Genomic DNA, 26418 nt, shown 5'->3' on the forward strand with positions numbered 1-26418 from the left:
CTTGAGACCCACAGAGGAAATACAACTCAGACTCACATAATTTTATTTCAACTTGACACATGCTAGAGAGAACCTCAGTTGATAAAGTGCCCCCCCCAGATTGACCTTTGGGGGCATTTTCTTGATTAATGATTGATTTGGGAGGTCCCAGATCACTGTGAGAAGTGCCTTCACCTGGACTGGTGGTCCTGGGTGTTATAAGAAAGAAGGCTGAGTAAGCCATAAGGAGAAAACCAATAAGCAGCACCCTTCCATGGCCTCTGCATCAGCTCCTGCCTCCAGGTTCCTTCCTTGGTTGAGTTCCTGTCCTGACTTCCCTCAGGAATAGAATGTGACCTGAGGGTTTTAAGCTGAAATAAATCCTTTCCTCCCCAAGTTGTTTATGGTCATGGTGTTTTATCACAGCCATAGAAAACTTAACTAAGACACATGGTAAGTTGGAAACAGGTCTCAGAATTCCAATCTACTGCTTCTTCATTGACCCATATTGTGTCTTGATAACTCTCTGGGCCATGACACCGGCCTTTTGAATAATAATTTATCATTTTAAACTAAAGGGGAACAGTATTTTAAAGATAGGCATGAAGATACATTACTGCTCAGTGTCTTCCTGTTTAACAAGATTTGGGTTGCACATATCTACATCAGTAACACCAACAGTGTGCACATGTGTGTGTGTGTGTGTGTGTGTGTGTGTGTGTGTGTGTATCAGGGCATGTGTACACACATGGGTGACACTGGTTTCAAAGAGACATCAAGATCTTCTCCTGAACAGTGGGACAGCAATGTATATCCCAAGCAGCAGAGGTGTGACTTCTTTTGGTTAATGCATGTAGATAAATAAAGACACTGTCCTAGTCCTGATTTTAATTATCCTCCTTAGACAGGAGGATGTTGGAATAGCCTATGAAGTCTTACATTCTTCTGATGACTTCATCATGCATGCCCCTATTGATCCCAGGCTTCGAACTCTCACTTTCCACACAGTGCTAACCCTATAGACCTAGACACAAGACCTAGTGTGATAGCACTAGGTAAGAAAACCAATGTAAGCAGTTACCTTCTTTGGCTCCAAGGACCTGCATAGAATTAAAAAAGATAATGGTGAATAACTTCAGGTAACAGAAAATTTAACCTAAATTTTAAGAAAAAATTAACTGTACAGTGGGAATTTTGTTAGTAGAGTTTGGGGGGTGGAATTTTTGTTAGTACAGACTTTTAAGGAGATCTGCAAATAGTTTTCTAAAAGACAACATAAAAACCACAGTTTTATCTTCTGTATATGATGTATAGTTGGCTGACGATGTTAAAAGGTGGTTTGACTACTGGAGAACTGCACACTCATACATAGTTATCCAAGTCTTTAAAATATTTTTATTCTAACAGCTCTCTTGGGGAGACTCATTTTCTAAGAAACCAAATCTGGCCAAGTTACATATACAAGGATATGCATGACATTGTTCATTACAGTACCAGGGCTTTGGAAATAGTCTGCAGGTCCAGGTAAGTAAGAAGGGCTCATTTAGGGGCCAGGGAGGGAGCCACTTGGTGGCTAAGAGTGCTTGCTGTCCAGGTGTGAGGACCTGAGTTCCAATCCCTATCACTCATGTAAAAGTGGGGCATGGCCACATGTGCTTGTAACTGCAGCGAGGCAGAAGGAGGGCGCTGAGATAGGTGACCCTGGGAGCCCCTGGCAAGCGAGTGTAGCCAGACTGCAGCATTTCTGAGAGATCTTAAGGGAATAAGACAGAGAGCAACAGAGGAAGACACTTGACATCTTTCCCTGGCCTTCATGTGCACACACATGGACTTGCACACCCACGTATATACCTGCAGGCACACATACACATACACCAGACACACATATGTACACACACACACACACACACACACACACACACACACACAGGGATTGTTCATTTTGGTGTTATACTTGGTTACTGAAATACTATGCAGACGTAGCAGATATCTGTGTGAAAAATAGAAAAGAATACACTATACACAGGTTGCGTGGGGGCTTGTTTTAAATGTACATATGCGTGCACATGCATGCACACAAAACAGGTTTAAATAAAGACTATGAAATAAGAGAGGTCGTGCTCTAGTATGAGGCTGTAATTACTTTACGTTTTTGAAAGTTTCATTTTAAAAAAATGAACAGAGCATACGTTTTGTTCTTAGATGCAGCTATTCCTCTTTCCAAACATTTCCTTTCTCTTTCTTTGATTAAAAGTGGTAGACTTCCTGAATGTGATGAGTCCCAGTATGTATTTCATTTCCCAGCTTAAACAGTCAATCCTCCTGCCTCAGCCTCCTATGTGATGGGATTGCAGGTATGTACCTCCATACCTGACTCTACCCTTAAACTCTGAAGAAGCAGAGAGCTTTACAGTGAGATTAGCATTTCACTACAAATAATTTCCCAAGTCCATTCCAGACATTACCTCTGCTGGGAAGTCCTAGGGAATCAGCGAGACAAGAAATTCATTAACTTGGGGGATGGAAATGTCATGATATAGCTTGGGAACCTCATGTAATAAAAATGTTCTGATTATAAATAAAATGGTACTTTCTTTTGTGGGCATAAGGAAAGCTTATTATACCTTTCATCAAAAATCCAAAGGACTGTGAAATCTAGGAATCATTGTTTTAGATAAGTTACAAGGTGGTACCTGTGACCAGGTTCCCAGAGTTACCCTGAGACTAACTGACCTTGAGCCCAGCTCTCTTGATTCATGTTGGCTTTGGAGACAAGAAACCCTTAGCAGCAGTTTGCTTAGAGAGGCATCCTATGTCTTGTTTGAAGCTAAGTGAAGGGCCTTTTTGCTTTAAAGACCTCAGCATCCCTGGGGTTCTGGAATGAGGGTATGTGTATTATGGATAGCAAATCAAAGCTAATCCATAGGCCAGGTATAAAGGGTAATGAATCCATTCTAAACGAGTGGTTTGAAAGTCTTCCCACTGAGCATTCCCCAGCAGTTCAAAGTGCTCAATCTGATGCGGCAGGAGTTCTCAGGCTTGTCAAAGGCAGTGGGAAGGAGACCTGCACACACCATGAAAAGCCTGCTTCTGGGAGGGCGGTTGCTTTATCTTGTTGGAGCCCAGCTGACTGTTTTGCTCGAGGGCTCCAAATCAAATACAATTAGAAAAGCATAGTGAAATCTCTCTAGCTGTTCTGCTTACGTTTATTTTTTTTCTGTTAGCAAACATAGTCAAGTGAGCTAGAAATGTTTTCTATCCCTCTCCCCTCCTTTCCTTTTTGACCTTTAAAAACTTATTTTCAGTGTCTGTTTTTTCGGGCAGAGCCACAGCTGTAAGGAGCAGATCAGAATGGTGGGATCCAAGGGCACAGCCCTATCTTCTGCCAGCTGGGGAAGCTCTACCAGCCAGCTTCTCCCTAGGCGTTCTTAACGTGTGAGTCATGACCCTTTAGGGGTCCCATACCAGATATTTACATTACGATTTATAACAGTAGCATAATGAAGTAGCAACAAAATAATTTTTTGGCTGGGGGGGGGGTCACCAAAACAGTAGGAACTGTATTAAAGGGTTGCAGCATTAGGAAGGTTGAGAACCACTGGCTTGGGGCTTTGTGAAAATTACATGGGACCCCGCCTGGGCCAACTTGGAGAACTAGAAGTTCCACGTGAACTTGAGTCAGGGCAGGTAGCCTGCAGTTTCCGCTGGAATAGATCCTTCTCTGCACCACACAACCAAGCAAGGGCTTAGTGTACTCACAAGCATGGCCTTTGCCCTTCCTAATGGGCCTTCATACTGGAGAAATGGCCTTCAGTTGCAGCTCAGACAAAAATAGGAAAAGACCATGGCAAATTGTAAGAATGTAAGAAGTGTTTAAACTAAATCTGGCTATTAAGATGATACCAAGTTCTAGTGGAAGGCAAAAAAAAAAAAAAAAAAAATTATAAAGAAAGTAGGCAGCCTCCTGTTTTCCCTGCTGCCTAAAGTGATCAGAATCTTGCTTGATACAGAGATAATGCATAAAATTTACTAGACAAAATAGCTACTTACCTTACCAAAGTCTTTTGAGCTGATCTGCCTGCAAGAAGGAAAAAAAAAAGAAAGAAAGAAAAAAAAGAAATAGGGTGTTAAATAAAAGGCAATTTATCATGGGCAAGATAAAATCATTCTGAACCTTATAAACCTTTGATTACATTTTCATGGCCAAATTAACAGCCCATGGTCCAGTGTGAATTCATCACTGTCCTATAAAACTAAACCAAGCTATTTTTCTTGTAATTTTCTAAGGGAAAGGAGAGGCGCTAAGCCTGTATGCAAGCTGGTGAGTGGGGGCACATGGACGTGTTCGTTTCTCATGTTAGGGGTGTTGGTTTTAACGACACTCTTACCCTGTGAGGAAAAGTCACAGAACACAATAAAACCTACTAACAAGAGTTTTATTAAGACAAGGAGAAAGGGATAGATGTGTTCAGGCCTGCTGAAAGGACACGAGAAAACGAGGAGGGAGGGGACATGGGATCCGCCTTTTAAGGATCACCCCCCTGCATGCGCACACAGGCCCACATGGCTACTCCACGCATGTGCGTAGATCACATGGTCACACTGTGTAGTGATTTACGTGACCATGCAGTGCATGGGTTACGTAGGACTTATGACCCAGAAATGAGTAGGCGGAAATGACTAAGTGTCCCGCCTCTGGGCATGTGTGATCATGGGGACATGGCTGGAATTCCTATCAAGGGGGGCTTGAGTCACTCCCTCTTCTTCCTGACACCTGAGCTTCCACAGCAGGTTTCATTCGCTCCCTTTGCTTAGCAAGCTCTCAGGTTTTCACTTTGAGAAAGGGAGTTTTAAATACAAAGCTGTCAGGGGCACCGAGATCCCAGGAAGGTGATGAAGAGAGACTGAGACAGAAGAGAAGCTGTGAAAGTGAGTGGAAAGGAGGGAGCTCAGTATGGGCGTCTGACTGTGTGGTTATTGAATGAGTTGCAGAACAGACATCAAGCATTTAATATGTGGACAAGCCTGTAGCACTCATTTGTGTATGGGTTTGAGTGTGTGTGTGTGTGTGTGTGTGTGTGTGTGTGTGTGTGTGCGTGCACGTGCGCATGTGTGTGCACACATGCACATGTGGAGGTCAGAGCTTGGCACTGGAGTCTTCCTCCATTACTCTCTTACCTTAGCTTTTGACACAGGGTCTCGTGGAATACTATTTTAACTGGACAAAGATTTGTTCATGCTGTGGAATATTACTTCAACTGTCTAAAGGTGTGTTACATTTGCTTATGCTGCATTTGTTTTAGCAATGTGAGGATGTGTGTTTAATTATGTAAAGATGTGTTGCATTTGTTTTCCCCTACCTAAGGCACACGATTGGTCTAATAAAGAGCTGAATGGCCAATAGCTAGGTAGAGAAAGGGTAGGTGGGACTGGCAAGGGGAGAGAAGAAACAGGAGAACTCTAGGCTCAAGAGAAGGAGAAGAAACGGAGGAAGAAAGAGAAGGACATGCCTGAGGCAATAAGTTAAGCAGCCACTGCCAGCCAGACATGAGAAGCAGTGAAAGTAAGACATACAGAAGGAAAAAAAAGGCAAAAAGCCTCAAGGCAAAAGGTAGATGAAGAGAAATAGCTTAATTTTAGTTAAAGAGCTAGCCAGAAAAGAGCCCAAGCTAGGCCGAGCATTCATAACTAATAAGAAGTCTCTGAGTCACGATTTGGGAGCTGGTTGGTGCTCCCCCCTCCCAAAAGAATAAACACCTGGTTCAGGGTCCCTCATTGGTTCTGCTAGATTGGTAGGCCTGTGGGCTACAGGGAATCTGTTTGTCTCTGGTCTCTCTCCCCAGTGCTGGGGTTATAGGCCTATCTGCTGACACAGCAGGCTCTGTATGTAGGTGCTGGGGATCCGAACTCAGATCCTCATGCTGTGTTTCAAGCACTTTATCTCCTGAGCATGGGGAAAGTTTAGCTTGCTGGGGTTTGAACCTGCATGGCCAGCATTTACAAAAGCATTTCAAATATTTAAGTGGATTTAACTGGCTCTGTAAGCAAATCTTGCTCTCTAAGATTCCTTACACTCTTTTGCCTGATTTCATTTATGTTTGTAGGACAATGGTGGCTGCCCTGTAAGATAAAGCCCTCAATGTTGAATAAATCACTGATATATCTCACAAATTGAATGGGGCTCCAAACCTCTAACTTTTATTTATTCTCACAGAATGGCAAAAGCATTCATCCTGGCGGGTTATTTGAAGAACCATTGGAGATGAAAATAAGAATCTATAGCATCCAGTGGGTGATAATGGTACATTGTGGGCAGAGTGGTGAGCAAGCCAGGGAGGAAGTGGGGTGAGGGTGTATTGCCCACCTACCTGAGTGTGTGAGTGAAAAGAAGAGAGAGTGCTGGGAGGTTAGGATGGCATTGCCAATCTCAGTGAGAAAGCTGTGAATCTAGACCTTTGGAGTTGGATAGATCAGGCAGCCTGAGTGTCTTAAGTCTATGGCACTCCCTGGCTTCAGAATATGGTGTGCTTAGGTCACGTCCAAGAGAATTAAAGCCAAAACACTTGCACAATATAGTTCATAGCTACATTATCCATAATAGTCAACAACGGAAAGCAGGGACCTGTGAGGCCACTTAATAGGTGCATGGACTAGAGTGTTTTCTGTTCGCTCCCTAATACCACATACACCAGGCATGTAGTTCAGGCCTGGAATCCCAATACTGAGGTGGCAAATGCAGGAAGTATGTGTCAGGGCCAGCCTGGGCTACACAAGACTGAGTCTAAAAGCAACTTCCTCAGTCTTAAAGTCATACCCAGTCCTGGTGGGATGGGCACATGAAAAATAAGAGATATGAGTGGGGATAATGAAGTAGAACTGATACCATACTCTTAATTATTTTGTGGTTAAACTGAGGTTAATCTCAGTGTTTTCAATGCTTGAGATTCTGGTGTGTCAAAGATGTGGTCGGGCTGACTTAATTTAAGATGTGACTGTGCAAAGTACATTATATACTTGCATGCAAATGGATTTATGTGACCCCATATAATGATTTGTTTTTTAATGCAGAAGCTGAGCCTGGAGAGATGGCACAGTGGTTAAGAGTATTTGCTCCTTTTCCGAGGGCTCAAATTTGGTTCCCAGCACCCACAATCATTGGGTGGCTCACAGCTGCCTGTAACTCCAGTTTCAGAAGTTCTCATCTGATGATTCTGCAGGAATCTGAATGCAAGTGATGCACACACACACACACACACACACACACACACACACACACACACACACACATAAATCAATGAGAAAAATGCATCTTAAAATTGTAGAGGTGATTTTTAGAATTGTAGTTTTAAGTTACAGTACTCATGGCATTAGCTCTGTGAAGAGTATCAATCAACGGGGTGGGAGTTGCTGAATTTTTCCATATTTCCATATTGACTTTATTAGACCTACAAAAAGGGTGAAGGGAAATTTGGTTTGCTAGGATTTGAACCTGCTCAGTCAGCATGAGCAGTATTCAAAAGTCAAATACATCCAATTTACAAAGGCTTTTCAAATATTCAAGAGGATTTCACTGAGTGTATATGCAAATCTTGCTCTCTAAGATTCCGTATGCTCTCTGGCTTGACTTCAGTTATATTTGTAGGACAGGTGGAGTGGCTCTCCCGTTAGATAAAGTCCTCAATGTATAAATCACTGATGTATCTCACAAGGTGAATGGGGCTCCAGGATGGGTCAGCTTCGGGATCTTTAATGTTAATAAATTGAATTTTCAAGCAGAACCCCAGCATTTTCTAAGTCCTTTCTGGGTAGAGCAGGTAGGCACTCTGGTATCTGGATACATACTTGCCCATGCTCTAGCTGCCCAAGCTCGTCAATTAAAAAGTGGCCACAAACTTCATAGGAAAAGCTCTAACATTTGTCACCCATATAACAGGTGCATGGTATAATTTTAAAGACACTGCTATTTTCTACAATTGTGGACTTTCTTGAATATTGTTTAGTCTTTGGCTTAGTTTTGAATGGATAGGATTAGAATCCTTGCTGTGTCACCTATGGGCTCTGCCAGCCTTGATAAACTAAATTTTCTCCCTGAACCCCAAATTTACATGGTAAGGAAGAAGGTTGTTGAAAGTTCTACTGAAAAAAAAATCATGAATTTGTTTAGAATAAGACAGTGCTTCACATCTGTGGACACTCTGATGGTCACACTTGATTTCAATCTATCCTGAGATCGATGTAGGATGCCTAGTGTGGTCTAACATGATTCAGAGAGATGCCAGGTTTTTTCTGCCCATTTTCTCCTAATGGCAATGTCTTATAAAACTATAATAATAATACATATGATAACAATATTTATTAATAATATGTATATAATAAAATACATAATAACAACAACAATTTACTTTCATATTTTTAGTTTCCATTCATAAATGTGAACTGGTATATATCTGAAATCCATATTTTCTTTCTTTTAAAGAGCCATGCTTTTTTTTTTTTTTTTGATATTTATAAAGATTTCTTTCACATCCGAAATTATCATAGCATACTTTTTGGTGAACTGGATTCCTTGAACAGATGTGATCCCAGTGTGGTTGGTAGAAAAGGGAAAGCTCCAGCCAGTCTCCCAGGTGTTTCATGACCTAAATATGAGCTGCTTCATTTAAATGATGCTTTGGCTCCACCCCAAGCCCCAGCCCATTGAGTTCACTGCAATTTGATGGACACATCATGGTACAACGAGCACAGTATTTCTGTGCTCTCCGTATTACGGGGTGCAATAATATGGCCTTCCACATGGTGTGCCTGCCTGAGGAAATACACACAGAAGCCTCCACAAGGGGCTGGAAACATGCAGTGCTTTCTAGGCATGTTCAAAGGCCTTGGTTCAATCCCCAGAACACACATAAAAAGACTCCACATGGGGCCTGGGTGCAGGTAGAACACAGAACAATGTTGATTAATACTCAAGATGATGCTGTTTGTTGTGTGGACAGTTGAATGAAAATATCAGTGAATCCACAGCCATAAAGTTAGTCCCCTTTGAGTTTTCTTTAAGGTTATGTCAAGGGGAGGGTCTGCCTATGTGGATTAGAAAGTCCCAAATGCCTATTCAACATGCGCTGTCTTCCTTTGTAACAGAAAGACATTTTTTTCTGGGTTCAAAGTTCTGACTTGAAACAGCTTGCATTGCAGTTGTTTATGGATGGGATGTAAGTCTCTCTCTTGAGAAAAATTATTTTAATTGGAAAAAAATAAGTTGAGCAAAAAAAAAAAAAAGTACATGGATATTGTCAGTTTTGTAGCATTAATTGTTGAAAATATCCAGTCAGTGTTTCTTACAATGCCAAGTTCTCCTCTAGTGTTTGGTTGTTAACAAGATCCTAAATGACATTGTCCTTCACTGAAGGGCTCCCACCCAGCATTGTTTTGTGAAGTCAAGACTTAGCTGTCAAAGAGAGTGTGGTAGAGCTGGGAGAGACAAATGGGGGCCTGACAGACAATAGCTGGAACCACACCCACCGTCCACACTGAGCAAAGGCAGTGGTAGAGGCCACACTACATTGCCTGCAATTTTTGCCCTAGGAGCCAGAACTCACAGCCTCTGCCTTTGGGTACCTCTTCCCAAGTGCCTTACAGAGAAGCTGCTAGAAAGAGAGGCAGGGCACCCTGTATAGTCCTTGCTGATGCTCAGAGTTCCAGGGCTCTGCTTTGCTTACACAGCAGTGGCCTCACTGTTTATGTGTGACCTGACTCACCAGTAATGCTGTCTGGCTACTCATGAGGGCCCGAAAGGAAGTAAATTTGAGAGCACTGCTCTTTTCCTGCAGTAAAACCTCTTGTTCATGGCCGTGTCCCCAGTTTCCTCTGGGACTTTGCCTGTGTGCACCTCATCAAGGTGCCCACCTGGCTTGCTTTCTGAACTACAGTGATTTATGGATGTAACATTTACCGAGACTATGTGCCATCTGCTGGCCTGATCACCTGTTCTCAACCCTGGAAAATCATCCTTTTCAGCTCTGCTGGCAGGAGTCAATGAGATCACACGTATTTGTTCTTTAGAGCTGTTTGTGATGGAAAGATCTTGTCCAGGTCTAAACATAATGAAGTAAATATAAACTATGTTCTCAGGGACCCCAGAAATCCATGGGACCCAATAAAGAGACAATATCAGAACTGGAAAAATAAAATTTTCCACTTAGAAAATTATTTTTTAAAAAAGATGATTACTTTTTTTTATGTATGAGTATTTTGCCTGCATGAATTTATGTGCATCACACGAATGTAGGAAGCCCCCAGAGGCCAGAAGATGGCATTAGGTTCTCTGGAACTGGAGTTTACAGATGACTGTGAGCCACTATGTAGTGCTGGGAAATGAACTTGGATCCCCTATGAGAACAGTATAAGCTTTTAGGTATGAGCTCTTAACTGCTAATCCATCTCTTTAGCTCCAGGAAACTCTTAATGAAATAATCCAATATGTTAAAAATGTATCAAAGCTCCATGACCAAGAGACTTAGTACAGAGACTCATATGACCCACTGCAGAGGGACTCTACAGAAATCAAGGGCATTATCCCAGACATTGGAAACCAAAGCATGATGGAGGGAGAAAGGAAAAACAACAGTAAAGATATCTAAAAAAGAAATAAGGATTAATACTATTAACTAGCTACCTAAAAATATTTATAATGCATGTAAATCAGCATGTAAAAAGTCACATATAGTTTAAATACAAATTTTTCATCTGGGATGACAATGCCCCCTCCAAGAGCCAAAAGCCATCTAATAAAAACCCCAGCACCAGGTGTGAGAAACTGTCTTTTGAGTTGTTGGTCAGGGTTGTTCAAGAGGCTTCTAAAATATTACAGGCTGTTGCTATTGCCCTCTGTTGACCCTCAAAGGTGGAAAGGAAGTTCCTGTTGCTGAAGACACCATGGACTTCAGATACAGAGCCCAGAGGCTCTTGACATGGCACTGACCTCAATACCTCCTCCCTGAGGATTAGCTTTCATAGTGTGAGAAGGCACCATGCAAGCTTCCAAAAGAGGGAAGCAACCAACAGTCCTACCCAACTGTGATGCCTATGGACCACATCAATGACCACCATGGCATAATAACCCTAAGGGTGCAGTAATGGCACACATATCTTGGTGGTAACCAACAGTTCTATAGTTGGACTTAAGACCCAGTAAACAAGAGGGAAACCATATCTGACACTAGAAACCCAGTCAACCACCCAAGACTAGTGAGCTAATGGGTCTGGGAGGAAAGCCATAATCCCTAATGCCTTCCAAACATTTGTCCTTCTGCCCATAGATACTTGTAATCCTCATCCTTTACCAAGGAAATGTCTCATTGCAACAGACAGAGACCACTACAGAAAACCACAACCAATGTAGAGTTGAGAATCCCAGTCCCAGTGACTACATCTACAGAAAAATCCCTCACCTAAGGCTCAGGGAACATTGAGGAAGAGGGGATAGAAAGACTGTGAGAGCCAGAGGATCAGAGAGTTTGCTGTGAGATTGTGTCTCCTACGAATGTCAGAAGTTACACCCATAAAGTCCCACTGACATGACTTCCTAAACATAATCTGAGTAAGGACAACAACAATAGATAGAACAAAGTGGATGGGGTGGGGGCAGAGGAGATCACATGGCTTCAACACTAGCCAAAGAACTATAGGAAACTAAGAAATTCTGAGAGTGGGAGAAATAGTCTTCCTCAGGGAAGATCACAGCAACTTGTTACCCCAAACCAAATGGTCAGCCCAGAGAAAAATGTACAACAAGTAACATTATACAAACTGAGCAGGGTATATTTCCTATGCATATGTGAATGTAACAACAGTTAATAAAAAAGCCATGCATTTGAAACAGAGGAAGGGTACATGAGAGGGTTTGGAGGGAAAAGAGCAATGACGAGTGATATAATAATATCTCAAAAAATAAAAAAAAAAACAGTTGAAAAAAGTCTTTTTTGGTCATGATCTTTCATCCCAGCAACGGAAAAGTAACTAATACTATGGGTATCTTTGGAAGCTGCTGCAACTACTTACTTAGTTAACATCTACTGCTGTCCATATCAGGCACTGTGCCAAGAAACGTGAACACTGAAACTGGTTAAACTTTCCCTTTTGAGTGGATGTGGCTGGCTAGAGTCTTGGTATACCATAGGCAGAGAGAATGGCAAGGGCAGACAGATTAAAAATAAAATCTATTCCATGCTATGGCTCATCGCCATAATTTTAATCTGTGCTGTTGAATGCTTCATGGGAGTCAGTTCTCACATTAGCCTATGGGGTGTATGGGAGGCAACAGAGTACTCTTCTTTTACCAGTCCTTGGCTTCAGGAAAGGTCTACACAGTATGTTGCTGAACATCCTAAGGCATGATCCAGTGCCCTTTGTGATGGGCTCTGCTGCCCACTGTGGAATGCCATGCAGCCTCCCTGCCTCTCCTCCAAGTGTTCCCAACTCCAAGTTTCTCTAGATATCATGGACTGTCCCCATCCAGAGCAAGAATAAACTCACCTACAGTTGAGAACAGCTGCCCTAAACCTGTAACCTCCAGTGCCTGCCTGCCAACACCCCACTTCCTCCAGCCAGACTCTAACTCCCCAGCTTATGCAAACAGTGCTGGGTCATAAGAAGCAGAATTTCTACCCAGGATTTTGGAGTTACTGAGGAGATCTGTGTTCTTTCCCAGGTGCTAGGCTAAGGGACATGGGGACAGATGGAGAGGACTGTCCAGATGAGAAAGGGTGCTTTGCTAAGGAGTTTGTGTGGGTCTATGGAGGAAAAAGAGGACAAGCAGACAGTCCAGGATAAGGGGGAGACTCAGAATTGGAGTCATCTAATATCTCTATCAGAACCAGAAACAAGAAGGTTTTTTTACAGATGCTCAAAATGGCTTGAATTTCAGTATTCCCAAGGCACCATTCTACCTAGTCATGCCCCTGTATCAGCAGCCTGCTGACTCAAGCCTTCCATGAGAAAGCCTCATTTATCTCGAGCCAGGGGAAGGAGAGGCACACTCCATCCTCCCTTCCAAAATAAGGGACTTTTGGAAATCCACTATCTTGAAGGAACATTCCTGACACATTTGTGATTAGTGTCAGCGTACACTCCCCTTGCTGATGGAGGACTGGCAAATCTGTTTGTCAGCTAGGCAGTGGTGTTTTGGGCAGAAGGGTGTTTAAGCTTGGGTATGCCCTCCAGGCTAGATGTCTGGCGGCTAGCAAGGGGAATGTCCTGGGTTGCTTCTGGAGTTTTCTAGACTCAAAACTGATTTCCTGATTTTTCTCCTGGCATTTTCTATTTTCTATAATGACCAGTTCAGGTCTTAAGAGAGCATTTCTGTCAATGACTTATCTTTTTGTACAGAGTTGTGTTTGCCATGAGGAGTCAAATACAGGTTCCTAAGTCCATTTCCCCTCTAGGCATACTCCCTCCTGCCCCCGCCACCCAGTGGTGTGGAAATCAGAGAGGTGATCTATTTGGTTTCTCTCATCTCCCTCCCATTAGCTGACCCTTCTACTGGTCATTCACCATGATAGTGGTAAGTGTCTCACCTGAGCCCCCTCTGGACTTCTGGAATGATATGTCTCGGAGGAAAGTGTGCACTGATCTCTGGTGGTGCTGGAGGTAAGGGTTGATACTTCTTGGGGAGGGTGATGGCGGGCCTGTGGGAAGAGTCACAGGCGTAAGGACTGAGGAGGTTTTTAGTCATGCCTTTCTCAGACAGTGAATTTACTCTGGCCCCCTCCCTCTGCTCCTCTGCTGTGGGCTTGAAACTCAAGTGTGGAGGATGTTGTCTGCAGCCTGGACCATTCTAGGTGTCTTCAAGTCTTAGCATCCTCACTCTTCCAGAGTACTGTGCTCTGATACTCAGCATTCTGTAGCGTGTACAACAATTTCCTACAAGTGTCATATGCTTTTCAATATGCCACCCATTTGGACTGTAGGAGGCCTGGGAAAAAGAGAATAATGACCTCCTGCTTATTCCACACTGGATGACCTGAGTTTCAAACACTCCCCGGCAAGGATCATGAAAATGTTTGCAAGTCAATCAAAGCCAGTCTCGCCCCTTTTCTCACGAAGTGCATCGTGTGGCTTGGTGGATGCTGGAGGAACAAAAGGAAATAAAGTAGACACAGTCCTGGGCTCAGGAAGCCCCCACTCCATGCAAGGGAAGAGTCAGGAGTGAAGTGATGGACGTGCTTGGCTGAGGGACACAGCGGTCTCAGTAGAGCAAAGGCATTCTCCAACCCACTCAGAGCCCCGGCAGGCCCAGTCTGCAGCTCTCACCTCCGTGTGTATAAATATAGCAATAATCAGCAGGACTATATGTTATATATAAACATACGGACTTACATGAACATATGTTTATACATTGTAAGTCCTTAAATTGTAAGTCAATTTATGAAAATTCAAATTTCTGGTTGATTATTGACCTGCTGATTTCTATGTTGTGTTGAGTCTGTCTTGACCTCATGAGTCTGGGCAGCTAGATGTACCTACAACATGCTCTGTCTGATTTTGTTTTTTGATTTTTTTTTTATTATTTTATTTTATTTTATTTTATTTTATTTTATTTTTTTTTTTGCTAAAGAAAGGAACATACCATGTTGGTAATTAGGGAGCGAGATTCTGGAAAGAAGGAACAGCAAGTGTAGAGATATTGTTGCTAGAAATGGATTTGGGGGATGGATAACTTCATGGTAATTAGGTTGTGGTCTATTGTTAGGCTCTCTAACATTGCCTGCTACATGCATACTTGACCAGCTTGGTCTTGGGCTGGTAGGATGGCTCGGCAGGTAAAGGTGCTTGATGTCAAGGCTCAAGACCCATGTTTGATCCCCAGGACCCACAGCGTGGAAATAGAGAATCAACTCCCATACATTGCCCTCCGGCCTCCCCATGTACACTGTGGCTGGTCACACTAGCCACCACAAATAAGTAAATGTAGAAAACAGACGTGACTTGTTTCAAAAATCAACACTAAGAAAGGTAAGTGCCGGAGAGAGGGGTGCCGACAGCAGCGGGGCTGACTGATGATGCCAGTGAGTGGAGGCTGGCTGGCTGTTATCCACAGACCAGCTCCTCCAAGGCCAAATGTGTGTGCTTCTCTTTTGCAGGAGCTGGCACAAACCCTTCAAGTTTGTGACAAGAACATACATTTTAAAAATTTATTTTATGCATCTGAGTGCTTTGACTGTGTGTTGTCTGTGCACTGTGTTCCCATGCACAGGGCCCGTGGAGGCATCAGATCCCCTGGGATTGAAGTCACAGGTGGTTGTGAGCCACCATGTGGGTGCTGGGAATCAAACCTGGTTCCCCTGAAAGAACAGTCAGTGCTCTTGACCTCTGAACCATCGCTCTGGTCCCACAAATATGATTTTAAATGTCTTACCGTGGAGGCGGCACAGGAATCTGCAAAAGGAAAGAGAACCAGGAGTTAAATTTGCTGTTCTTGGGCAGAGCCAGTGGTTAGGAATGTTTTGGTTTACAAATGGAAATGGAAAATGAAGACTGAAACCCTAGGGCACACTTTAGAGAGTAACAAGTACATTTTAACATTTTTCACTCACCTTGTTCACCTCTGTGTATTTGAATCCTAAAATATAAGATGGAAAAAACAGTGAACCCCATGGGAAATATCATCAAATACTCTTACATATGCTTCTATGGAAACCACTCCTATATTTAACAAGATTGATGACATTGATAATGATGCTTATTGGGATCTAGCCAGTTACCCGGCCTGATGCTGAACAGTTTAGTTTGGGGGATCTTATTGTATTCTCACCCTGGCTAATGGAAATGATGAGTCCGAGATGTGGGGAAATTTAACACCCCACAAGCAGATGTCACTGTGAGTGGTGTGACTCTCAAGGACCTCTGTACATCACCCTCTCATCATCCATCTTGTTGCTCCTTGGAAACCACCTTGCGCTTCCTGCTATGTGCTTCCATAAGTTTTGTCATTTCAAGTTCCTCTCAGTGACAGCATATAGAGTTTCATCTGGATATGTCTTGTTTCACCCAGCATGATGTCCTCCAGGCCTATCCACGTGGTCACAGATGGTAGGCTTTCCTTCTTGTGGGGCCGAATAAAACTCCAGTGAATCTATGTATACCGTCTCTTTACTCAGGCTGCTTTGTACAGACAGATGGCTCCCATGCTTTGCTTTGTGGATAGTGCTTGGGACTTGGAGTGGAGACAGCTCTTCAGGATCCTAATTTCAGTGCCCTTGATGGATATTACAAGTGGGATTCCTGAGTCACAGGCTGGTTCTAATTTTAGGTTCTAGAGGAAATACTAAACTGGTTTCCCAGATGGCTGTGCCAACTTGGGTTCTCACCAACGGTGGGCACTGCCTGCACACCTTGTAATGCCACTCTAGATGGGGCGCTCATGCTTGTAGCATCATTCCTCACTCCAGGAAGCTGGTGAGGGGCTTTTGTGCTAAACACAGCTGATCTTTCTGACACCCTGTCTACATACCCTGTGTCTCTATTAAAATGTTGGTGTTTCTCTAGCATTGTTTAGTACTCTCTCTCCTCTCTTAAAATTTTAGTTGTAATTCTATCAACAATAGCAATGAACTACAGATATCCAACTTGTGGCCTGGGGCTGCCTGGGGCTCGGGATATCTTGTTGGGTTGCAGTGTTAGGCGATGTAAATGTTAACTATGCACCCACAAGCCATGAGCTGCAGATTGAACACGGGTTTCCTGCGCAGCTCTAGACAATGAAATTTTCTTTGCCCTATGTGGCATAGAAAAACCAAAGGCCTGGACAGCCCTACACTCTGTCAGCCACAACAGACATGTATGCTAACAAACCATCCATGCCGAGAGGCTGCCCATGCCACTGGTTTAGATATCAACATTTCACAAGGGAAGTGGTGTGGGTGACCTTCAGGGTAAGCAAACAGGACCACACAGGTGAAGTAACTCATCACATAGCTGTCGGCTTTTGTGGCAATTAGACTAAAATCCAGCCAGGTTCTTGGTCTTCCATTAGGGGGCCTTGTTTAACGAAGTGCTAACAGGTCAGGTATTTGCAATAATGGAAAAGAAAAAAAAGATAAGATTCGGAGTGGAATCTTTTTTTTTTTCAGACTGACCTTTGAAATTTGTTTTTAGCAGTGCACAGATCAAACTCAGGACTTCGAGTCATGCTTAGCCAGCATTCTTCTCACCCAACCACACCTCCAGACTGACCTTGACTCCTATATTCACTATGGGGTCAGTAAGTAGTAATGAAACAAACTCCTGGACTTAGGGATGGGTGATTTCTTATACTTACCCAACACTTATATGTGGGATACATGAATTAGAGCATGTCAAGGCATGTTTCCTGTTTTAAAAAATAATTATTTGTTAAGAGCTTTGAGGCATAGCTTCTAATGCACACTTAGTTTCTACTGTGCAATGGGACATTAGAGAGGGGATGTCTCGTTACTTTGCTGACAAAGCCCAGATGTTCTCCAATGCTGGGAAGGGTTTCCTGTCAGTCAGACCAGAGGACCCTCGGGGTCTTCCTTGAAGACTTTCTCCTCCTAGCGAGAGGAGGAGGCTTTTCACTGGGAGGCGACTGGCATGTCTGCCCTCTGGTGGCCAGTACTGTAATCAGTACTATCTGCCAAGAGAGACTGGTCCAGCCCTTTTCAATGTTTAGTGCTCCCATCACTAGCCAGGGGCTTGTGTCTGGAGAGGTGACTGGGCGAGGGAGCGGAGCACAGCTGTGGAAGCTAATGGACCTGGACTTGACTATTTTAGGGCCAAACCCTGAAGAATCTAAGGATACAGTGTTATGTGGCATTGAAGCTGTGCTTCTTGGAGAAGAGGATGTTTTATAGGTCTGTTTGAAATGTGCAGGAGCGGCTTGTACTACACTGTAAGACCTGGTTGTTAAATGGGCAAGGATTTTTGTAAGCTGGTTGTTAAATATAGACATCGTTAAAAATACATTATAGAATTGTACAGTTAAGTCATATCAAAACAAAGATGAGGAACAGCAACACTTCGCTTCCTGTGAGTTTGCTATTATAAGTCAGTCCCATTGAGGTTATTTCCCATGCTATGAAATGGCAGCTCTTCCAATTCTATACTCATGAGCACTCTGGTACTTGAGGATGGGCATGCTGGGAGTGTTTCCTTCCACTAAGGAAAATGTTGCAGAATCAGAGAACTCATTGTTTTGCCATTTGTCCAGACTTAAGACAGTTTCAGAGAAAGTATTAACCGAGCATACCCTACTTATAGTTGTATAATGTTCGTAGGCATTATGTTCTGAAGAGCAGGCCTAAGGAAACACGTGCCTAGAAAACTAGTTTTCAGCTTAGCTAAGAAATGTTTCATGTCGTTATACCCTGGAAGATGTGATTTAGCTGTGGATGCAAGAGCTTGGCAAAAGCCAGTCAGAGCTGGATGTGGTAGCTCATGCCTGTCATCCCAACACTCAGGAGTGGGAGGCAGGAGGACCTTAAGCTTGAGGCCAGCCTGAGTTGCAGAATGAGCTCAGGGGCAGCTGGGCTACCCAGCAAGACCCTTAAAAACAATGAAACGAAGACAACTGGCCCTATGAAATCGGGATAAGGGATATTTTCTCTCTCACTCTTACTTTCCAAGTGTACATTATCTATCTGTCCACGAGTAATACATATAGTGACTTCAGCTGCATATGCATTTGAATTCTCCTCTTCGGATACCTGACTGTTTGGCATCTCCCAAGGCTTGGGATTGAGTTTTGCTGTTACCATCAACAAGCTGAGCAACTCGACACCAACGGCTTGGCCTCTCTGGGCTTCTTCTCTCCTTATCTGTGATTTTTAAAAGACGAGGAAACAAGACTCACAGGAGCCAAGACCTTGTTCCTTAATAGAAGACACAAAGCAGAGTGGCCACAAATGGGACCTGTGAAGTCACTCAAGTTGAGTGTCAGTCTGTCACTTACTGAGCAGCCTCAGTGACTTAAAAGTTAAAATGCAGATTGTGAAATCTAATTCCTTGGGGTTTGAGGAGTAAATAAAGTAATATTTAGTTTGCACCTAAGCCAGTGGTTCTCAACCTGTGGGTCTCGATCCTTTGGGGGTGGAACAATCCTTTCACAGGGGCTACCTATCATCTATCCTGCATATCAGATATTCATGTTACAGTTCATAACAGTAGCATAATTACAGCTATGAAGTAGCAATGAAATGATTTTATGGTTGGGGGTCCCCACAACATGAGGAACTAACTGTGTTAAAGGCTTGCAGCATTAGGAAGGTTGAGAATCCCTGACCTAAGCTTCCATCCAATTCGTGCTGAGCGCAGGTGATACTAGTTACCCCTGGAGTGTACAAATGCAAACACTCCCAGAAACAGAGCATCCGTGTCATGTTCTATAATTACAGAAATGGACTTGGAAAAAAAAAAAACAAGATAAAACTTGGCCTCAACCACAAAATTTATCGTGTCTAAGGCTTTTATGACCATTAGCATTTTGTGTCTTGATGATTAATTATGGAGGAGTCCAGAGAAGCGACTTAAACAATCTCAGTGGCTGGTAATATCCACTTGGCAGGGCCTGTTGGAGAAGCATCTTCAAGTCCATCATAACCTTCAGAAGTTAATTGCAGCAATAAATTACTGAAGCCAGCCTTGGGGAAGCAGTGGGAAGGGATCATGTTAGGCGAAGCCAAGATTGTTGCAGGAACCTATTGGCTCCTACATCCCCTTGGATAAAATCAGAAGGTACCACGTGTAGGAACAAGCATTTCAACAGCTTTCAGGTTTGGGACCAGTGGGGAAAGTGAGATGGAACAATTCCTCCAGCCCAAGAAAAGTGGGCAGGCAGGGTGAAGTGACGGACAAAGGCTAGGCAGGGGTGGCATGCAGTCACAAAACACTAGAGAACACGGACTTCTGGTTCCACAGCTGAGGTGTGAGGGTCCAGTGAAAGGACAAGATGCAGCTGGATTTGGAAGCACAGACAGAACTTATCAGAACTTCTTGAGTTGCCCCTTTTCTGGTCCCCACCTAAAGAGACTATGAGGTACTGGATCATCCCTGGGTGGTCCTATGACGCCAGTCAGGGTGAGGGTGTTTATCTATACAGTGTTAACACAGGCCAAGTCATAGAAGGAATCTCATAAATATTTTCCACATGACCACCATGTGTCCAGCATGGTGCCACATGTTTGCTGTGGGGAAACGATAAGTCGTGAACCGTGGTCTCTGTGACTGAGGCCTCTGGCTCACTTTTTAATCAATTCAGCCATAACAGATTTACTTGCATGCTAGAACCCAAACTAGGTAGATAGGTGATGGTTTTAGCCTGCAGAAGGAGTCAGGGGAATGCATAAGGGGCAGGGATCCAGGATGGTTAGTGCAGATCAGCACCAGAGGACCCCCATCATCACAGTGCTGTGGGTTTACCATTGGTTGTTGCTCCTGAAACCTTCCTCAAACGCCTTGTCATGTAGTATTGTTGATGTGAGAAATTCAGCTTAGGTTCCTGAGTTACTTTAGGTCTTCTAGCTGAGAGTAGTACAGTCAGGATTTGAATCCAGGACCAACTGTCCCCAAATCCAGTGTATAGCCAGCTACACTGAGGCTTCTAAGCATCAAAAATGCTGTTTTCTGTCCCCAAGTTCATTGTACCACATCTCAGTTCCATGTCCCTTGCTCCTGAGACTCTCCTGGGAGACACATGGCTTCTCCCAGTGGGGATTCCTTTGTGATTTTCTTAGTTACCTCAGTTCCTAGTACAGAACACAACACACTATGGACTCCTGTGGTCTTGTATGGCTCCCTGGCATGGAGAACCTTGGCACACAGTGAGTCTGGAAGTAGAGCCCTCCTGGCACAGCTGGTGTCATCAGTGTGGATGTTCCCCCTCATTCAGAAATCAATCCTCTGGCTGGAGAGAGAGCTGTGGGACCTGGGCCTCACTCAGCAGCTTGTGAGCTGATCACACGTCAGGTGCTGAATGCTAGTGGCTAAGAGGTTATGAGATCAGCCTACTTCCAGCTAGCCCTTGTCCAGCTTTGATCCCCCATCACTATTCTCCAGGAATTCTAAGGCAATGGCTTATGGCCAGATCCCCATGGATACTGACTTTTTTGTTTTGTTTTGATGCTTAAGCTTTTTGTATAAAATAGCATAACATTTTTGTATGCCAATGCCAAGCTTCTGTTATAATTAATTTCTAGATTACTTATAACTCCTAAAGTATGTGCTCTATCAGTAGTGGCTTACTGTATTGTTGAGTGAACAATGACAACAAAAAGTTTGTACGAGTTCAGTACAGACTTAACGGTTCAAACATACTCTCAGTCAATGGTAAAACCCACTGCCGTGGAACCCACAGAGGACCCATGCACAAGTGAACGTTAGTATACTTGTTGTGTATGCCTTTCCTCCACATCGTGATAAAGGATACGAATTAGAAAAATTAGTGGGAGGAGAGAGTGCATGGCGGCCATTCTCCACCCTCTCCCAACTCCCAAGAGGCTTGAGGGAGAGGAGAGGAGAGGAGAGAGAGAGAGAGAGAGAGAGAGAGAGAGAGAGAGAGAGAGAGAGAGAGAGAGAGAGAGAGAAATGGGGGAGGGGAGAATGATGGAAGGGATTTATGTTCAAAAGCCTTTTTTTATGGGTTGAAGAACATTTGCCCAAACAGTGCCTGTGTTCATTGTGGCAGCATCCTCAACAGCCAAATTATGGAATCAGATTAAGTGACATTGTGGTATATACACACAATGGAATATTACTCAGCCATGAAGGAAACCAGGATACTCTCACTTGCATAAATGGATAGAAATGGAAGATACCATGTTAAGCAAAACAAGTCAGGCAGCATCTAGATTTAAATGTGTGCATGCGTGCATTGTGAGTGCATGTATGAATATGTGTTTGTGTATGCATATGTGTGTGCAGATGTGTATGTGAGTGTGCATGTGTGCATTAGCCTGTATGTGTGTGATGGAACTATGAAGGAGACCATGAGGGAGGGAGAAGAGATCTTAAGGGGAAGAAAGAGCAACACAGAAGGGGGCATTACAGGGAGGAAAGGGGCTTGGCGGAGGGGGAATAATTAGTAACAACTATAAGACACATGTGCATGAAAGTACCACAATTAAAACCATTTCTTTGTATGCTAGTTTAAGAAATATATATATATTATATTTTATATATATATAAAAATTTTATATATATAAAAATTTTATATATATATATATATATATATATATATATATATATATTAAGACAGGGTTTCTCTGTGTAGCTTTGGAGCCTTTCCTGGAATGCACTCTGTAGCCCAGGCTGGCCTCAAACTCACAGAAATCCGTCTGCCTCTGCCTCCCGAGTGCTGGGATTAAAGACGTGCACCACCACCGCCCAGCAAGAAAAGAATTTTTTAAAGTCCCATTAATGAGTGATGTTCAGTTTAAAGCATTAGTTTTTGAATCCAGCGTGGTACCGATACCTGTGTTGATTTTGGACTGTGGGTTGTAACTGAAATAAATTTAAATCTAAACAAACACGAGTCAGTCTTTCATTTCTCTATGAGCTAAGGTTTATTATTTTTAACTACAGTTTATGGGATACCCAGTTCCCGTGTGTTGTGCGTTACCACCTACAGCCACGAGAGGGCAGTACCACCCACCTGTTCTCCCCTTGGACTGAACAGTTTGGAGTAGGGGGCCGTCAGAACAGGGGAAGCTGCAGATGACTGAACACCAACACTGGCCAATGTCCTTAGACCCAGGGAACATCTGCAGCTGGTGAACGCTACACGGATCTAAGCTCTGATTACTTGCTGGCTGACCCTGAGCTGTACCTCAGCCCGGGCCACCAGGGCCTTGAGCCAGATTAACTCCAAGGTGACCTCTGATTGCTTCAGCATCTGAGTCCCTTTAAAAAGCAAACTCACGTGATCCCTCCGGGGGCACTGTGTGGAATCTGGTTTGCTACTTTCAACCAGCCATGCTTGAATTTCTGGATTTACCCGTTCAGCTGCCTGAGCATAATTCTTTTTCTTGGGTGGTTTATTGTATTTCTTTATAAAGTGATTTCCTGAAGAGAGTATGCATGTCACTTCAAAGAAAATTGGTTTAGAGTTTGAGCTTAGTTTGCATCCCAGGCGAGGAGATGCACATTTGAGCTGCGCGTGTTCTCGGCTTCGCCTCTCCCAGGAAGCTAAGCTGTGTCTATTGGAAAGTTACAGCTGTCCTTGGAAATGCAGTGTCCTCCGGATCTGTGGTTATTGCTGGTGGTTCATCACTCACAGCTAGTACTGTAACAACTTTACCTCTAAATAAAACTTTTGCCCATTTCCCGGAGGGGGGCGCGGGGAAAGAAAACCTTCCACCTTCAGGGAAGATAAGGTCTTGAAATTTGATGCTTCCAGACAGTGATTGGAGGAAAAATGACAGGAGACATACATTTACATAAAAATGTAACTGCTCAACTTGACGAAAAATATCTGCATAAAATCCCTCTGTTCCTGAATCAATGGGTGTGGTTTCTTTTTCCTGTGACATTTTGTGAGAATAAATAAATTATCTGAGAATATGTGTTGGCATCAAAAATACAGAATTTTGTAATGAACACAAACCACCCTAGCATTTTCCCTCTGGGTGCCTGATCCTAAAAGCAGGGGTGTCTGTATTGATTTCCTCCCTTCTGTCTGTAGTACCTGAGTGTCCAGGATGATGCTGGAGGTCCATCAGTTCTAGAAGTGTGGGGAAGGACTATGGTCAGGCAGTAACTGCCATGGAAGAAACTTCCCATAATCCTCTCCTGCCCTCAGTGAGCCTTGCTGTCCTTGAGTTACTGTCTCCAGTGATGGCCTTAGATGATGCTGGGGGCCCATTTTACAAAGCAGTTAGATCTTTGTGACCATGTATCTTAGTCCCCTTTCTATTGCTGTGCTAAAACACCATGACCAAGGCAACTTACTGAAGGAAGGGCTGATTTGGGCTTTTGTTCCAGAGGGATGAGAGTCCATAATGGTAAGGAGGTGGCAGGCACATTGTGGCTGGGGCAGCTAGTTGGGAGCTGACATCTTGAGTCATAAGCACAAAGCAGAGAGAGAGAGAGAGAGAGAGAGAGAGAGAGAGAGAGAGAGAGAGAGAGAGAGAGAGAGAGAGACTAGAAATGCTCTGAGTCTTTAAACTGTCAAAGCTTGCCATACTTTCTCCAGCGAGGCCACATCTCCTAAACCTACTCAAACAGTGCCACCAAATGGGGACCTAGTCTCAAATGTCCAAGACCACAGGGGGCATCTCATTCAAACCACCAGACCATGACATTAGCTAGTATCCTCTATAAAACAGACAGTATCAGCACAACCCTGAGTACATCCATGCTCTCCCCTGAGGAATTGGTCTGCTATTTTGTTATGGGAAATTAATATTCCATAAGAGAACTACCAAGAAGCTCAGAGGCAAACTTAGATTATGTCTATTTTCCCTAGGGCTTTTTTTATCTTCCTTTCTTTATTCTACTGTTCAAGGTATTCTTTTCTCTTCCAGATCTTATGAATTGATGAAATGTTGGAGAAGTGACATGTTCAGAGAGATGGACAGCAGCCACCGAGACTGCTCTGCTGTTTCTTGTCCCAGGTTTCATGTCTCATTACAGGAGTAGAGTGTGCCATTGTCACCAAAGACTCGTGCACATTGAATGATCAGTCCCTGGCCTGTGAGCCTTTGGGCTTCTGTTCCCTGTCTCTGTCAGGGAAAAGGGAAGAGGCTTTTGCACGATACACCTTAGTGTTTTTAAGAATGGAAGCAAATCACTTGATAGAATGGAGCTGTCGTTGAGTGGGCAGAGAAACTGTTCTTAAAGGACCTAAGAAGCATTGAGGAGATGGCTTCTCCATATCACATTGGGGTTCAGAAGACTGATGGAGTCAGGCAGGAACCTGTGAGGCTAAGCTGGCTGCAGATGAGCTTTGATTGGGGAGTAGAACACCTTCTGAGGTATTTGAACCCTTCCTGCCCATGTGTGCTTGCTTGAGCCTCCCAAGCTGCCACAGCTGAAGTGAGTGGGCATCAGGCCTGCCTACCATAGCTCTTGAAGAGGTATACTGTCCTCAGGAAGGTTAGACACCTTGCTGAAGGCCTCATGGCAGACAGAAACTGAGCCCAGGCCCTTGCTCTGGCCACCCTGCTTCCTGCTGTGAGCATCCTTCTCTTCCTTCACTCTGCCCTCAGCATTGTGGTCCCAAGTAGGTTGTGCTGGGAAGCCCAGACAGGGATTCAGAGGGGGAGCTGAGCATTTACCTCCCTGGTTCCCAGCATGGTTTATATCCTTTCTATATTAAATGTCCACCAAAGACTGATGGAGAGAGTCTTTGGTTAGCCTGGGGAGTTCTGGGGACCCTAAGAAGGAGAAGGAGGAAGTTAGGTCATTGGGGGGGGGGCTGTCTTTGTAGCGGATATTGGTGCTCGGCCCCTCCTTCTCTCCTTGCTTCCCAGCCACCCTCAGATCATAAGACTTTTCTCTAACATACACTTGATGCTCTGCCTCACCACAGCCCCAAAGCAGCAGTTACTAGGTCTGTGGCCCGAGATTTCTGAAACGGTAAGCAAAAGCAACTTCTGCTCCTTTGAAGTTGGGCTTCTTAGAGATTTTTGTTGTAGCAATAGGAAGCTAGCACAACTCCCTCCCTGGGAGGTCTCCCCACCACAGCCCCTGACCTTTTAGTAGCTCCTCCCCATCTCTCTGGGCCTAGGGTGGGCGATCTTTCAGCCCCTGGTCATGTCAGTCCTGGATCTACGCCACGTTTCTTTGTTCTTTCTCTGTGCCCAGCACACTTCTGTAAATAGTTCCTTTGTAAGTAAACTTTCTTAAATTACCTTACTGTGTGTTCATCATCATCTTCCATTGGGACCTGTAGTGCTGCACTTCCTTATTAAAGGTGATGTGTATAAGACACTTTGGGATTCAGCACTAAGCACATGAATGGTGAAGTTGGTGGGCTTTAGTTATGGGGACTGTAAATCACATGACTGCCATCTTTTACCCTGGACATCGTAAGAGGCAATGGGGCCAGGGGAAAAGGATAAGACAGGAAAATGATGAGACCCTATAATAGATCCAATCCAACTGAATTTCTCTGGCTGCCCTTAGTTTGTGCTTCCAGCATCAATGGGATTGATTACTTCCTCTCAGGCTTGTACCTGTGCTTCTGTCTTCAAATTGAGTTGTTTTGCCTCAAGCTCTACAGCCCATTTTCATATTCATTAATCAACATTTTAAAATTAGATTCCTATCTTGTGATTTTTTTTCAGGGCATGTACTTGTAGAAATGACTTATTTGAATGCAATCCATATGTTTTTGAAACAATGCCTTTCTCAGATGATGTAGAACAGAATATGAGTTTTCACAATCAATTTCTTTGCCAATAAGGTAAGGCTGTAAAAGAGCTGGGAGGC

General features: G+C 43.7%; 1 protein-coding gene across 6 annotated transcripts in view; it reads right to left on the reverse strand.

Moving 5' to 3' along the window:
* The window catches only part of Clnk (cytokine dependent hematopoietic cell linker), a 241106-nt gene that overhangs the window by 34743 nt on the left and 179945 nt on the right, over positions 1-26418 (reverse strand). For all 6 annotated transcript variants that reach the window (XM_076546189.1, XM_076546190.1, XM_076546192.1 and 3 more), the window contains 5 exons: positions 15570-15595; positions 15392-15411; positions 13551-13661; positions 4030-4057; positions 1061-1079 (listed from right to left, as the gene is read on the reverse strand). In XM_076546189.1, the coding sequence (XP_076402304.1) occupies positions 1061-1079; positions 4030-4057; positions 13551-13661; positions 15392-15411; positions 15570-15595 (204 nt within the window). The remainder of the gene's footprint in view (positions 1-1060; positions 1080-4029; positions 4058-13550; positions 13662-15391; positions 15412-15569; positions 15596-26418) is intronic.

This window comes from Peromyscus maniculatus, chromosome 10 (assembly GCF_049852395.1).
Source record: "Peromyscus maniculatus bairdii isolate BWxNUB_F1_BW_parent chromosome 10, HU_Pman_BW_mat_3.1, whole genome shotgun sequence".
NCBI lineage: Eukaryota > Metazoa > Chordata > Mammalia > Rodentia > Cricetidae > Peromyscus > Peromyscus maniculatus.